Here is a 16,090-nt window from a genome sequence, read left to right as displayed (position 1 = left end):
GAAGGGTATCCCCCTGAGGAGTGTCGGGAAATTGAAGCAGGGCCCCTCAGGAAACCCAAAGCCTTTGCTTCCGCCGAGTTTCTGACCGGCCTGTGAAGAGAATGGGTGAGCGGCCTCAGCCTAGTCCGCAGCCCGATTATCTCACACTTCCATCCCGCTGCACCTCCCAGCCTCCCCCAACTCCAGCCTCCCAGCCCGCTGTTGCTCCCGCTCCAGCCAGGCCCCGGAGCCCGACGCGCATGCGCCCTCCCGCGCCCTTGCCCAGCTTTCCACGTTTCACTTCCCTCCCTTTCCCTCCGCAACTCCCGCTCTACTTCCACGATTGGCCAGAAGACCTCTTCGCCTCGGCCAATAAACGCCGACCTGTCGCCTCCGTGTTACTGGGTAGAACAAAACAAAAACAGAGCGAAACTGGCCCGAGACGCTTCGAGGCGGCTGCAGGGGCTGAGGTGCTGCGTCGGGGCCGGCGGACCAGGGACGTGGACGAGCGGCGGCGGCGGCCCGAGGGGTCAGTAGCTGCGGCGCGGCTCACGCGCTTGGGAGGACTGCGCCCTCTCCCGCAGCCCCCGCCTCTCCTCGGAGGCAGCCGCTCGTTGGGAGGGGGAGGGGGCGTGGAGGCCGCGGCCGGGTCTGGTCCGTGCCGGCGGGGAGGGGGTCCGCCGCCTTGGAGCTCGGCAGGCCCAGCCGCGCCCGCCCCAACGCCCTGGGCTGCGGAGACCTGGCCCCGGTTCTCTCCTTCTGGGCCTGGGCCCAGAGCGTGGCGGCGCGGGCCCGACGCCTCCCGGACCCCCTCCGGACTTAGCGGGGCGCGCGGGGCGCTCGCCGGCGCGGGGCTCCTCGCCCCCCAGAAGGCCGAGTTTTCATTTTCCTTTGGGGGTGGGCGTCTGGAGGCGAGTTTCTGGCCTGACTGAAATCCTGTGAGGAAGGTTTGCGTCCTCCACGCCCCCTGGCCTCCTTGGGGGCCCCCCTGAAGATGCGGCTCCCGGCCCATCTTCCCAGACCCGGCCCTCCGGCCGCCCCGGTCCAGCATCCCACGGGGGTCGGCCTGGAATGGGGGCTGCCAGAGTCCTGGCCTGTGCGGCGGGGAAGCGGGCCGGGCCGCGGCGGGAGTGGCTTCTGGGAGGCGGACACGTGCCCGCTGCCCGGGCTCTGCACGTACTTCGCCGCCTCCCTGGTGGGGTAAAGGGTCGCTTGTTTAGTTTAAATGAAATCTCCTGGAGAAAACAAAGGCAGGAAGGGAGCCCCCTTCTGTGAAACGCTTGCTGTATAGGCTGCATTTGTCAGTTTGGTGCTGCAGTGTTTAAGGGGAGGGTGTTTGTTTTTCCAAGAGCTTCAAAACTGTCTGCAGACGTTAAAATCGCCTGTCTTCCTACGCCCTAGTGAGAACTTGACTGAGTAGGTAGCAACTGTGTGATATCTACAGATGATTAAAATGATTAAAAATGCACCTTCCTCTGGGGGTAAGAAAAGTCACCGCCGGTGTTTTTGTTGCATTTTCACTGTTAAATTTTAGAATTTTGGCATTCTTGCTAATGTAAGGCTTTTTAGGAACCACCATTCACTTTTTTTTTAAAAAAAAGGACCACAGCAGATGTGTTGTAAATTATTGATATTTATGCCCTTAACTTTCCTTTATTCCAGGTTTATTAAACTCCTTAATATCTCAGCAGTCGTCTTTGCGTTATATTTTGTTTGGTTTTTCTGTTGTAGTAATGAGAAACGAAACATGATTGCTAGGAGTGCAAAAATAAATGATATTTTGATATTTTTCTTTCCTGCTCATTTTTGCGTCATTGTGGTCGAATGCTTTTAGCTGATTTTGTTTTAAATGGCTAGTAAGCTATGATTGTAGCCCTGGAATGAATACAAGTACTAGTTAATATATGGCCTAAACTTGACTCCAAAAAAATGTCGAAGTGGTTTATGAGGTATATTTCAGGAAGTAGATTTTTTGGCGGAGGTGGGGTGGGAAAGCCAGACTTTATTTTTTAGTAAATGTCTTGGCAATTGAATACTTCTGATTATATATATGTTTCTGTGAAACACATTGGAGAAATGAAAACAATGTTTAATTTCAGCCTTTTGTCTAACTTAGTTTTGTTTTCTTACTGAAAATTAATTTTATGGTTTAGTATGAAGGATGTGGAGTTTAGATTTTTTGCTTTACATTTAAGTTTGGGGCAAAAATATTAAGGATTGTTAAGTAACTGGAAACCCTCTTTACTTTGAAGAGAGTAAAAACACGGAACACCTCTTTATCTTTCTGTAAACTCTTTTAAAACACCTGTGTTGCTATCAAGTGTGCCTGAGTTCTTGAATGTGTTATCATTGCCAAAAGACCCAGACAGGACTTTTTCTTGTTGTTGTGATAATTATTTAATGAAAACAAACTTGGTAAGTTATTTGTAGTCAATTACCTGATAATTTTCTATGCCTGTTGTTTGTGTACTAGTTTAGATATTTTTAGTGTTTGAAAAGCAGTATTTAAAAATTTGTTATAACAGTAGGGGGTCTGTGTTTTAGTAAGTTTCTCTCTGTTAACCCTAGAAAAGAGTTTTCCTGTGGGATATTGAAGTCTTGCATTGAACTTGTGCAAACAGTAGTGGATTTAGAAGGTCTGGGTTCTAATCCTGGTTCTTCCAGTGAGCAGCTATCTCTCTTTGGAGAGATCACCTACCTTCTCTGAATCTGTTTAGTTGTATGCAAAGTGGAGTTCCTACCTCAAGATTGTTCTGAGAGGTACATGAAATAATGCATGTAAAATTTTTTTTGAATTATAAAAGGCTTTTAAAACATTAGTTATCATCATTTCCTTTATTAGCTAGGTTCTGCAGGAAGTATTCTCTTAAAGATTATATTTGTATCAAGAATGAAAATGATTTTTAAAATGTAACTCCAGTTTAAAAATCTCACACACATATCATGTGACATTTTCACTTTCCTATAACATGTAATTCATATGCTGAAATAGATAAGGCATTTTCAGCCCTGGAGGATATTAAATGTTTAGGTTTGCAAACTATTTTTGTTTATATATCTTTATCTCTATGTACTTATTTCTAAGGTTCATTTTTTTCCCCTAAGTCTGAAGTTGGTAGGAGAAAGGAGAAGGTTTCTGGAGAAAACGGCTATAAAACTTGTAAGATGTTAGAATGGTATATATTGAGGAATTTAAAAGTCAGTTTTCCCTTTGAGTTCCAGGAGGCATCATATCGTCTTTCTAAAATGACAACTAACAGTAGGTTATGTTATGTAAAAACTAAATGCTTTTTTGTAATTAGTTTATTAGTCATTCTTGTTAATTTGTGCACTTTATATCTTAAAAAAAAGTCACACTGCTGGGGAAATGATTATAAATGGCTGGAAGGACTTATATGTAACCTATGTTACTTAAACAGATAAATTCTTAAACAGATAAATACTTAAGTACTGTAAACAACTGTTTAAAAAATATTTCCAGAGATTCTGAAATCGCATTTGGTTACATCTTCTGGTGATAGTTTTTATAAAAATATATTTTGATAGTCTTTTATTTTATTTTTTTTTACAAATAACAGTTGATTTTTATCACTAATTGTCTAAATAAAAGGTAACTGATTTCATCAACCAGAACCTTCCAGCATTAATAATTTTTAAGCCATTTTGAAACCAAGGTCTAAAATATAGAGATGCTAACATCCATTGTACTTCTTTCTTAAATAGGTAAGATTAAAAAAAAAAAAGAATGGGTTTTTCAGATTATAAAAGTAATTCATTATAGAAAATGCTGATTTAAAAAATTTCTCCCAAAGCGAACCCTCTTGCACTGTTGGTGGGAATGTAAATTGATACAGCCATTATGGAGAACAGTATGGAGGTTCCTTAAAAAGCTAAAAATAGAACTACCATATGACCCAGCAATTCCACTACTGGGCATATACCCTGAGAAAACCATAATTCAAAAGGAGTCGTGTACCACAATGTTCATTGCAGGTCTATTTGCAATAACCAGGACATGGAAGCAAACTAAGTGTCCATCGACAGATGAATGGATAAAGAAGATGTGGCATATATATGCAGTGGAATATTAGCCATAAAAAGAAACAAAATGAGTTATTTGTAGTGAGGTGGTTGGACCTAGAATCTGTCATACAGAGTGAAGTAAGTCAGAAAGAGAAAAATATCATATGCTAACACATACATATGGAATCTAAAAAAAAAAAAATGGTTCTGAAGAACCTAGGGGCAGGACAGGAATAAAGATGCAGACGTAGAGAATGGACTTGAGGACACAGGGAGGGGGAAGGGTAAGCTGGGACAAAGTGACAGAGTGGCATGGACATGTATACAGTGCTAAATGTAAAATAGATAGCTAGTGGGAAGCAGCCACATAGCACAGGGAGATCAGCTCAGTGCTTTGTGACCACCTAGAGGGGTGGGATAAGGAGGGTGGGAGGGAGATGCAAGAGGGAGGACATATGGGGATATATGTATACGTATAGCTGATTCACTTTGTTATAAAGCAGAAACTAACACACCATTGTAAAGCAATTATACTCCAATAAAGATGTTAAAAAAAATTTTCTCCTGATCTCAAAGTCTTACAACAGCAATTACAGATGCCTATGTGATGAAATGGCAGATTTGTCTTCCTTCAGATATGTTTTAGTGTGAAAAATAAGACAATCATGTCTTTTTTTTAACCAAAACTGTGTTGTTTGTATTTTAGAGTACCGGTTCTTATAGTTCATTGGTAACGAACTAATCAATATCTATGTATAGCAGATTAATTATGAGGCCTGGTATTCCTAAAAAATTTGGAATGTGTGTATATATTCCTTTAACTTGAAATAAGCATGTATAGCAAACATATCTTTTTTTTAACATCTTTATTGGAGGATAATTGCTTTACAACGGTGTGTTAGTTTCTGCTTTATAGCAGTGAATCAGCTATACATATACATATATCCCCATATCTCCTTCCTCTAGCATCTCCTTCCCACCCTCCCTATCCCACCCCTCTAGGTGGTCACAAAGCACCGAGCTGATCTCCTTGTGCTATGCAGCTGCTTCCCACTAGCTATCTGTTTTACATTTGGCAGTGTATATATGTCCATGCCACTCTCTCACTTCATTCCAGCTTACCCTTCCCCCTCCCCGTGTCCTTAAGTCCATTCTCTACATCTGTGTCTTTATTCCTGTCCTGCCCCTAGGTTTGTCAGAACCTTTTTTTTTTTTAGATTCCATATATATGTGTTAGCATATGGTATTTTTTTCTCTTTCTGACTTTTCTTTCTATGGCTGAGTAATATTCCATTGTATATATGTGCCACATCTTCTTTATCCATTCATCTGTCGATGGACATTTAGGTTGCTTTCATGTCCTGGCTGTTGTAAATAGAGCTGCAGTGAACATTGTGGTATATGACTCTTTTTGAATTACGGTTTTCTCAGGGTATATGCCCAGTAGTGGGATTGCTGGGTCGTATGGTAGCAAACACATCTTTTAATTCCAAGTTAAAGGGGTGCTTTGGCACATTCAGAAATACAGGCTTTTTTTTTTTTTTTTTAACACAGATAAACTTATCAAGAAGATTGAAACCAAATGTTAATTAGGGGAAGCTCTTTGAAAGTTAAGTGAACGCTTTAAAAAAAATTGAATTATGTGGTGATTTTTTTTTTTTAACAGTCTGAGTAAGTAAATTGAATTTAGGTTAATTATATCGGTTTGGAAGGCATTGACGCTTTTTTTTTCTTTTTAAAGAAATACATCCCAGAGGAAGAGTTCCATTTGGTAATTTAATCTGAGAGTGAAATTAAGGAACGATGGATGTAGAAAACGAGCAGATACTGAATGTAAACCCTACAGGTAAATAATAATATCTTGAACCTTGACGGTATTGTGAGCAAGTTTCAGGCCATACCAAATTTTATGAAAACTACTTTAAAAACCATCTTACTCATGCTATAAGAAAACAGATCATATTTTTAAAATCAAGTTTGTGATTCTTATTTTTATGAAATTCATCACATGTATTTTTCTGCCTGTCCTTTCACATTTCATATGTTTATTCTCCACTATTCATAATAAACTATATGGTGTAGAAGGGGGAGAAGAATAGTGAACCTGCTCATTACTGTAGTTAGTGGTCTCTATAATATAAACTATTGGTATCATTGATATCTTTCCTAACAATTTATATATTACAAATTAACTGTGTATTTTCCCTGATTTTCCATAATGCTTCAGTAGTACATTATTATCATAAAAACGGTTTTGAGGACTAGATGTCCAAAAGCTAAATAATAACTTCAGATCACTGAAAATGTATATATAGTTTTCAGAATAATCTTTGTAGAGAGTTAATTAGGATTTTGAAATAGTCTCAATAGTGAGAACTTTTCATGTTGGTACACTTTAGATAATTCTTTGCTTGATGATTAATATTGAAAAAATCTCTAATTTAAATATGTTTAACGTATTTCATTTTTTTAATACTACAGCTTCATTTTTTCAGTGACTTTAATTCACTGTTGTGTCCAGTTACATAGTTTTCTTTGATCTGAATGCACACTTTGAAGTTGAAACTTCTTTGCAATTTTGTATTTACAAACCTGATTTAAAGTGTACTAGAAAATTATAGTTGAAAAAAATTACTACAATAATTAATGATTATTTTGGTGCTGCTTTATATACAATAGCTGTATGAGTACTTGTTTTTTAGGATTATAAATTGTTATCATGTCCCTGCTTCATTGAGGTGAGAATGGTAATAATAAAATTTAAGAATATATTTCACAGATAGGTAATTGTTTCTTCTCTGCACTGTCTGGTACAGCCAGTAGTCACATATGGCTGTTGAGCACTTGAAATGTGACTTACCTGAATTGGGATGTATCGTAGGTACAAAATACATACCAGATTTCAAGAGACTTGGTATGAAAGAAAGCGATGCAATCCTCAGTAATTTTTTCTATTGATTACATGTTGAATTGATATAATGGATCTATTAGATTAAATAAAATATATTAAAATAAATTTCACTTGTTTCTTTTTAGCTTTTAATATGAATACTGAGAAATTTAAAATTACGTATTTGGCTTGCATTATATTTCTGTTAGATGGCACAGCTCTAAGTTTTATGCTTTTCGTTTTCTAATTATAACAAGTCCTTGTTCTAATCTTGTTCTTGATGCCTCTGCTGAGTACTTCCTTAAATACTTAAGTACTTGGATGAGCCTAAGACAGACCTTCTTTGCAATAAATCCTTCCTGTAACAAATAGTCCAAGTCAGACAGACTAGTGTACTAATTCCAACTTCTACTTTTACCATCTCTGTTACTTGGGGAAAGTGGGTTATTTGCTTTGACCTTCAGTTCTTCATGTATAAAGCTGGGATTATAAATACCCACTTTATAGGTTTATTGTTAGGATTAAGTGAGATACCATGCATGTGTGTCATGCCCATAGCACATATTATGTATGTCACAAATGAAAATGAGCTAATATTGTTAATTATAATTATATAAGTCAGTGGACCAGTAGTTGAAAATGTGATCGTCTGGTACTATGGCGTAATATAAGTTGGGTTGGTTATTGAGATGACAGAGAATTCAGAAAGAGGGAATTAGTACACAGTAGAAAACAATTTTGAAGTCACCAGATTCTGTACTCAGGGTTTTTATCTTTTTAATTTTGGACTTCTTAAAGTCAGATCAGTAGTGGTTATGGAACCCCAAAACTTAGGTGAGTATGAGTAGCAAAATATAAAAGAGCAATTGATACAAACATGGGTTAAAAATTATAAGACCTAATATATAAAATATACCTAGGTGTGTCTACTGCTGTAGATACATAAATGTATATTTGAAAGGATATTAAAATAGTTGAAGAAACTCACGTGTAGGAAATATGATTGCTTGAATACTTGAATACTTTAGTACTCTGAGGGACATTTTAAAGCATTCTAAGAGAGGCCTTTATCTTCTGGATTAGTTGTGGCAGCTTACCTTAATTGTAGAATAATGAAAGCAATATGTTAGAGGTAGATGTTTAATGTTTTCTTCAATCATCCACTCTTACATGAAATGCCATCTGATTTGTCTGATCTCCGGTCTTCCCTTTCCTCTTCTTGTTTTCTCTCTTTATATTCATTCCCTTGTTGCCTGTTTCTTTAGCTGTCACTACTCTGCTGTACTCTAGCTTTGTATTTTCTATAGTTATAGTCGTCTAAGATTCAAATGTGGGTTTGGATCCTGGCCACAGTCCTTTTTAGATATATAATTTTTCTATGAAACATCTTCTCTCTGAAAAATGAGGATAAACAGCTTCATTATAGAGCTTTGTGAGGATTATAGACCATGTATGTAAAGTGCTTGGAACCTGATATAGTAGGTAACAGTACTGATGGTAATGATAGAAGAAGTAATATGACTACTATGACTACTGCTACTGCTGTTACTACTAGTCATAGTAGTTTAGTTATGATGATGTCCCAAACTGACCCTCCTAACACTGGCTTCCTTTCCTAGTCTAAAAACTTTTAAAACACTATTTTATTCTTTATTCTCTTTGAAAGCCCTTTATTTTTTCTTTGAAAGTGCCACTGTCGTATTTACCCCCAAATTATTAACCTTGCCCTTTCCAGTTAGTTTGTGACTGAATACTGCAAAATTTTCTTAGCTGGTCTCTCATTTTATAATTTCCTTTTTTTCTTATATATCCTGTATTCCTCTGACAAACTAATTCCGCCATCATCTACCTATGATATCAAATCTCAGCTCTGACCATTTGAATGTGGGAGTGGTCAGCAGCTATTCTAGTGATTGGGGCAAGATCAGGAAGTACCTAACATTGCAATGTTATGAGTTTACACTTTATTTCAACCCAGTAGGAATACCTTCAAAGGGTTTTTCAGTGGGAGAAATCAGTCTCCATTCAGTTTGGAGAATGGTTTGAAGACTGAAGGCAGCAGACTACTATGAGACTGCTGAAGTAATTTGGCTCTACTTAATGTTTTGTTTGATTTTTGATTACCACAGGGTTTGTTACTAACTTCCATACTTTTTGTCAAGAATTGTAAAGATTTTAACACATCTGTGCTTTTTATAGGTTGATTTAAAAAATTATTATTTTTACATATTAACCTTTAAAAAAATACATGTTAAAGCCCATGCATATAGACTTGACACATCCTAATTATTAGGAATATCTAAAAACATTTGAGGGATTCAGATCTGAGTTGAGTGAGCCATAATGAACAAAACTTGGGCCCAGGGATAACTAATTCAGTAGCTTTCTGACTTTTAAAAAGTTTTTGGAGTAATGCCGAGTGTCGCCATGTCATTTGATCTCCATTGATATTGGAGTTGATGGTATAAAGGATACTCTGCTAGGTGCTGAGGATACGAAAACTACAGTATAGGCATAGTTCCTCTTTTGAGGCTTATGACTTATTTGGAAAAGCAATGACTTATATAAAAAGAAATAAAGTGATTTCCATGATGTGGTAAATGAGTAGTGTATGAGTGTTATTGTGGCTAGAATTGTTAGGAAATTTTTCATGGAGGAAGTAAGACTCCAGCTGTATATCCTAAAGGATTTTGGTAACTGAAAAGAGCAGTGAGGATGCCATTCTAAACGGATGACCTTTGGGAACTCCAAATGTTGCTGTCTTTCAGCGGATAATGTACAAATCTTATACAGTCTGGAAGATTTTCAGAGAATGGTTAAGTAGTGTGAGTCAGGTTTGGAGAGATGAATTAGAACCTTGAGATGATGGCTTTCTTTGAAAGCAGTGAAGCATCAGCAGTGTGGCTCAGTAATCGTATATGATCACGTATTTGCTAAATGCCTTTCATGCTCTTTGGATTAGTACTATTTTCTAAGTGTCCACAATTAATTATGAGATATTTGGCAAGTTATTTAAACATTCTTAGCCTTAGTTTCCTTATCTGTATAAATAATGTAGTAAATAGCTCTCAAACTTGTGGATAAATGACAAAGTGCCCAGCCTAGTGCCTGGTAAATAGGCATTCTGTAAATATTAGTTTATCTACCTCCCCTAAAGATCCTTAGTCTTTTCTTACTATCTCCAACTGCTTGACTGTCTTAGCTCATAAACGTCTCAAAGGTTTTGTACTGTATTTGGTGTTTATATTAACGTAGGTTTTATGATGTAAACACATGAAATAACATGCTTTCAGTAAAAGTTTTCATTAACATTCAGTGCCTTAGTTCATTTGGCATGATAATGTGAGAAGTACTACTAGTTAGTTGTCATGTATTGGACTGAGCCATATGAAATTGCCAATATGTGACTGTCACCTACAAAAATGATAATTTCATGTGACTCAACTTAGTATAACTTATGACTATAACTGGTATAGCAGTAGGTGGTTAAAATACTTAACTTAGAATTCTTTTCCTTCATTTTCTTTTTAAGAGCCTGATAATTTAAGTGACTCTCTCTTTTCTGGTGATGAAGAAAATGCTGGGACTGAGGAAGTAAAGAATGAGATCAATGGAAATTGGATTTCGGCATCCTCCATTAATGAAGCTAGAATTAATGCCAAGGCGAAAAGGCGGCTACGGAAAAACTCGTCCCGGGACTCCGGCAGAGGCGATTCCGTCAGTGATAACGGAAGTGAAGGCCTTAGAAGTGGAGTAACTGTACCAACTAGTCCAAAGGGAAGATTGCTAGATAGGCGATCCAGATCTGGGAAAGGAAGGGGACTACCAAAGAAAGGTTAGTATATACCATGTCCAAAGACACAAATGGAAAAAATATTGTCTGATTCTTATACTACAGTTTCCTTGTTCTAATAATGAGAGAAATTTAAACAGTGATAATGTTTTATGGCTTGTATATGTTTTTACATAGTAATAATCTGAGGACCATACCACTTTTTCTTTTAAGTTGAACCTTTTTTTCTTGTTTGAGTAGATTAGTTTTCTTGAGCAGTACTTTATCTCATAATTTCCTGCAAAATACACACCAGTGTTCTTCACAGTTATGAATTGTGCATGTATTCTCTAATTCTGCTTGAAAGAAGTAGGGTCAGAAATTCATCATGTCTGTTATCTAATGAATCTAATTAGTTATGTCCATTGTTAAGAATACATGATAAATATAATTTGGTAATATCCGGGTCAGAATTTTAATAATTTTGTAGATCTGGTTCTGAGTTCTTTTCAGCTTTGTTTTGAGTACTGGAGTGGAATGGTCTTGTTTCACTGCTGTATCTCCAGTGCCTGGAGTAGTGACTAGCAATTTGAGTACTTAAATATTTGTTGAATGAGGGGTCTGTCAGCCTCTGTCTGTAGTAGAATTTTGATGCAATTTGGAGAATGGTGGGAGCTTCAAATTATGGCCTAGGATACTTGTAAAATGTTTTTGTACCCTGTCAAATTGTTATTCTTGTTGAATGGCTCTGCAACCATTGGCTGGGTCAAAATGAAACCTAGTTATCAGATTCTGTTTTGCTTTGGTGGCAAGAATTATACTCTATGTGTAAAATGAAAACCTCCCCCCCGAAACTGGTGATACTGTACAAGTTCTTTAAAAATAATGCAATATATTGAGCTTATAAAAACATTTCAATAAGTTTATTTAGTAAAGCAACTTTGAAAGTTGGAATTGTTAAACTGCTGGTGAATTTGTATGTAGAGAAGTAGAAGTGATGACTAGTTCTGTTAATGCTTCAATAGCAATTAGTTATTTGTAACATATTTCTAGTTTTGAAGTATTTGTTTCTTTTTATATCTAAAGAGTATATGACTTTAAAACATTTGATGGTGGTCAGTGTACTTCTTTGTTGAATAATTTCTCCCTTGTGGAGTTTTTATGCCACATCTTACTGGCTCAGCATATTTCTTTTTTGTTGTTGCTGTTCCCAAGATATGTCAGATAGAATTTAGAGCTCCACTGCAGTATCACTTGTCTTGAGGTCACCGCTACAGCTATTTTTCTGATTTTTTTGGTTTGTTTGTTTGTTTTTGCTTTTATTTTAAAGCATCTGCCTTTTTAGTTTTAACTTTGTAGGCTATTTCAACTTGTTTTTTTGGAAATAGGTTATAAACTATCTAATATCTAATCATTACTGAAAAATCAGTGATCTGAATAAAAAGAGGTTTAACATATAATTCTCAACTGGCAAAATCACTAGCATAGAAATTAAAATAGTTTTTTAACTGCTATTGAATTAACACCTGAACATCTAGAATTATTTCAGATTTCAATTAAAATTTATGAACTATGGACATTATGCTCTCTCCTTTCTCAATTCTAAACTTTTTCAGGTGGTGCTGGAGGGAAAGGTGTCTGGGGTACACCTGGACAGGTATATGATGTGGAGGAGGTGGATGTGAAAGATCCTAACTATGACGACGACCAGGTAGAAGTGTTTTACTTTCTGTAATATATATTTAAAATACTTACAAACTTTTTGACCTCATGTTTGTAGTATATTCATATACCTGTCAAATCTCTATATCTGTACTCTATACCATTTCAAATCATGTATATATAATTTTATAATGTGTGATTATAATTTGTGTGATTATCTGATATGTATATGAGTGTGTACGTGTGTGTACACATATTACATACATTAGTATGTATATCTAAATCATATCTATATTCATTCCTTTCAGACTGTTAGGTTAATTTTGGATTAGAAAACCAAGTTAACTGATAGTAATGTATGCATAATTTTCACTTGGTTTCTGAATTTAATAATTGAACATGGAAATATTTCTAAGGGAACATGAAAAATATATTTTAAAACCAGTAGGATTCAAGTACTATAAAATCTTTGCTAAATGTTCTAATTTTAATATATAGTCTTGAAAGACTTGAAAGTATGTTGTTAGACTGAAGCCAGTCACAAGTTGCATATAAACGTTTCAGGGCTTTTTTTGCAGAGAAGGGGGATAGAAGATTATTGGACATCTTATTCTTTTTGAAATTTCAGTTGAATAGTGCTTTTTCCTTAGAGATTTTTTGGTCACTACAACATTGATTTTTGTTATAAGGGCTTTTTAATTATCATAATACTAATCATGAAGGCTTTGGCTCCTGCTGTTTTTTTTAAGTGACATTTTAATGAAAATACTAGGTGTGATGGGAAGCTTAAAGCTTTTTGGTCACTGAAGTATTGGTTTTGTGGGAGAGAGAAAAAAAGGTAGCAGAAGATATGGGGGATCAGAAGCAAGTCATATATTTGCTGTAGTTAGTGGTTTTAATCTGTATATTGGTTTATTGTATTCAGATCTTATAAAAGAACAGTGACATAGATTCTGTTTTTATATTATATAAGTGATCAAAGCATGTAGCATCTCTTTTTCTTGCCCTGAATGGGTATTACTAACCAGTTGGATTATAAAATTGTGAAATAATTTCAGTTTATCTGAATATTTTATTCTTTAATTTTAACTTCCTGCCCCTTCCCTTTCCAGGAAAACTGTGTTTATGAAACTGTAGTTTTGCCTTTGGATGAAACGGCATTTGAGAAGACTTTAACACCAATCATACAGGAATATTTTGAGCACGGAGATACTAATGAAGTTGCGGTAGGTTTAAAGTTGGAAGTATAATTTATTTAATATAGGAGAGCAGACACTGTTAAAAGCAAAACATTATATGCAGAATGATCTTGGATCACTGAAAAAGTTTAAGCATTTTCTTATGCATGAATGAATTTCTAACTAAGAAATGGCCTAAAATTTTATTTAGACTACTTCTTACCTATTTGGGATCAGATGAGGGCTCTGTGCTATTTTCTTCTCTGAAAAATGGCACAACACAATATTTTAATAATTTTTATAATTATAGCATTTTTATAATTGATAGTTTATAAAATATAATTTTAACAATTTCAAGGCATTTATGGATCTTCTAAAATGTCCTTAGGGATCTCATTAAAAATGCCTCAGTTCCATTTTTTGACATTCATTTCAATGCTTAGGACTAGAATAAAATTTATCTTTGTACTCTGTCCAGAAAAGAACACAGATACAAAAGTTTGGAGAAGAATGCATACAGAAATCAAGAGAACAAATGTGTGGTGTTTTTATTTATTTATTTATTTAATTTATTTATTAAATTTTGGCTGCTTTGGGTCTTGGTTGCTGTGCACGCGCTTTCTCTAGTTGTCGTGAGCGGGGGCTACTCTTTGTTGTGGTGCGCGGGCTTCTCATTGCGGTGGCTTCTTGTTATGGAGCACAGGCTCAAGGCACATGGGCTTCAGTAGTTGTGGCATGCAGGCTTCAGTAGTTGTGGCACGCGGGCTTCAGTAGTTGTGGCTTCTGGGCTCTAGAGCACAGGCTCAGTAGTTGTGGCGCATGGGCTTAGTTGCTCCGCGGCATGTGGGATCTTCCCGGATCAGGGCTTGAACCCACGTCCGCTGCTTTGGCAGGTGGATTTTTAACCACTGCACTACCAGGGAAGTCCCACAAATGTGTTTTTGAAGCATAATTTGTATGGGAACATTTACTGTGTTACAGATTGTTTGTAAAGTAAATCTAAAAGGGTAAAATAAAATTATTGGTCTAGTTCAGTAGTTTAGTATTACTGACTTAATGTAATAAAATTGCATCTCCATAGAAGACTTTTATAATTTAGATTCCTTTAATTCAGACTGGGTTTTCTTGGTTTGTCTGATAATATGAGGTTTGATAGCTTTGAGTTTTTGTAGGAATAAAACCAAGTATTTGTTCAGCTTACCTAACTGGTGTCCTTGTTAGTAGTCGTTACTCTGAGTAACTTAGCTACAAGTTAGTCTCCGGTCATACTGCCTGTATTCCACTTCCAACCTGAGCACTCCCCTGGGTGCCCTCAGCAAATACGTAATTTTTCTGTGCTTTGGGTGTGGTGAGTATGATGATAATACCTCCCTCAAAGAGTATAAACTAAGGTGTTGTTATAATTCCTGATACACTGTAAGTGGTCAGTAAGTATTAGCTGCTGCTATTATATTTTTTAAGAGAAAATTTTACTTTATCTTGGCATGTAAAACAATAATCCCACTTAAAAACAGTGGTTTAAGATCTCATTTTAAACTTTATACGAAAGTATAAATATTTGGGTGAAGAGAGTATAAACAGCTTATGATAATGTAAAATGAATTTCCCTACAAATGCTCATAAAACACTATTTCTAGAAGTAATAGAGTATAAGGCAGAGGGTTAGTTAACTCCTAACACCAAATTTACCAATACTATGTAGTTTAATAAACTATTTTAGGTGTAATTCACATTCTTGATTTTAGTGTTCAGACAGTTGAAGCTTGACTTAAAGTGGATCAGTATTTAATTTATGTGTAGAAAAAGATGTATTTATCTTAATCCCCAAATTTTGAGTGCTTCTCTGATTTTTTTCCAGTCAAGAGAGAGAAGGATATATGGGTAATATCTTGATTTTTTTTTCAAAAATAAAACAAATTGGGGCTTCCCTGGTGGCGTGGTGGTTGAGAGTCCGTCTGCCGATGCAGGGGACATGGGTTCGTGCCCCGGTCTGGGAAGATCCCATATGCCACGGAGCGGCTGGGCCCGTGAGCCATGGCTGCTGAGCCTGCGCGTCTGGAGCCTGTGCTCCACAACGGGAGAGGCCACAACAGTGAGAGGCCCGCATACCGCAAAAAAAAATAATAATAAAAATTAAAAAAATAAAAAATAAAATAAAATAAAATAAATTGAGCTATAGGCAGTGACATACTTTTTTTTTTTTTTTTGAATAGGAAATGCTAAGAGATTTAAATCTTGGCGAAATGAAAAGTGGAGTACCAGTGTTGGCGGTGTCATTGGCGTTGGAGGGAAAAGCTAGTCATAGAGAAATGACATCTAAGCTTCTTTCTGACCTTTGTGGGACAGTAATGAGCACAAATGATGTAGAAAAATCATTTGATAAATTGTTGAAAGATCTACCTGAATTAGCATTGGATACTCCTAGAGCACCACAGGTTTGTATGATTCTTCCTCTTGTTCATTCTCTTCGTCTACTTCACTTGCAAGTATAGAACTAATACATACTCCTAGGAAATTTTATTAGATGAAAGAAGAAAAACTGGCCCATATTCCCTGTCACACAGAGATAGCCCTCTAATGTTTTAG

The 16,090-nt window shown here is 36.6% G+C and overlaps 1 protein-coding gene across 2 annotated transcripts in view; it reads left to right on the top strand.

Annotated features, from left to right (window-relative positions):
• The first annotated feature begins 259 nt into the window (after positions 1-259).
• The window catches only part of PDCD4 (programmed cell death 4), a 29,175-nt gene continuing 13,344 nt past the window's right edge, over positions 260-16,090 (top strand). The window contains exons 1-6 of one of the 2 annotated variants that reach the window (XM_059051965.2): positions 260-508; positions 5,744-5,848; positions 10,425-10,727; positions 12,281-12,375; positions 13,439-13,552; positions 15,718-15,939. In XM_059051965.2, the coding sequence (XP_058907948.1) occupies positions 5,806-5,848; positions 10,425-10,727; positions 12,281-12,375; positions 13,439-13,552; positions 15,718-15,939 (777 nt within the window). In that variant the 5' untranslated portion in view covers positions 260-508; positions 5,744-5,805. The remainder of the gene's footprint in view (positions 509-5,743; positions 5,849-10,424; positions 10,728-12,280; positions 12,376-13,438; positions 13,553-15,717; positions 15,940-16,090) is intronic. The other variant, XM_067024685.1, reaches the window with a different exon arrangement.

This window comes from Kogia breviceps, chromosome 2 (assembly GCF_026419965.1).
Source record: "Kogia breviceps isolate mKogBre1 chromosome 2, mKogBre1 haplotype 1, whole genome shotgun sequence".
Classification (NCBI taxonomy): Eukaryota; Metazoa; Chordata; class Mammalia; order Artiodactyla; family Physeteridae; genus Kogia; species Kogia breviceps.
The sequence above is the reverse complement of the archived record's forward strand: the minus strand, read 5'-3'. Positions and strand labels throughout refer to the sequence as shown.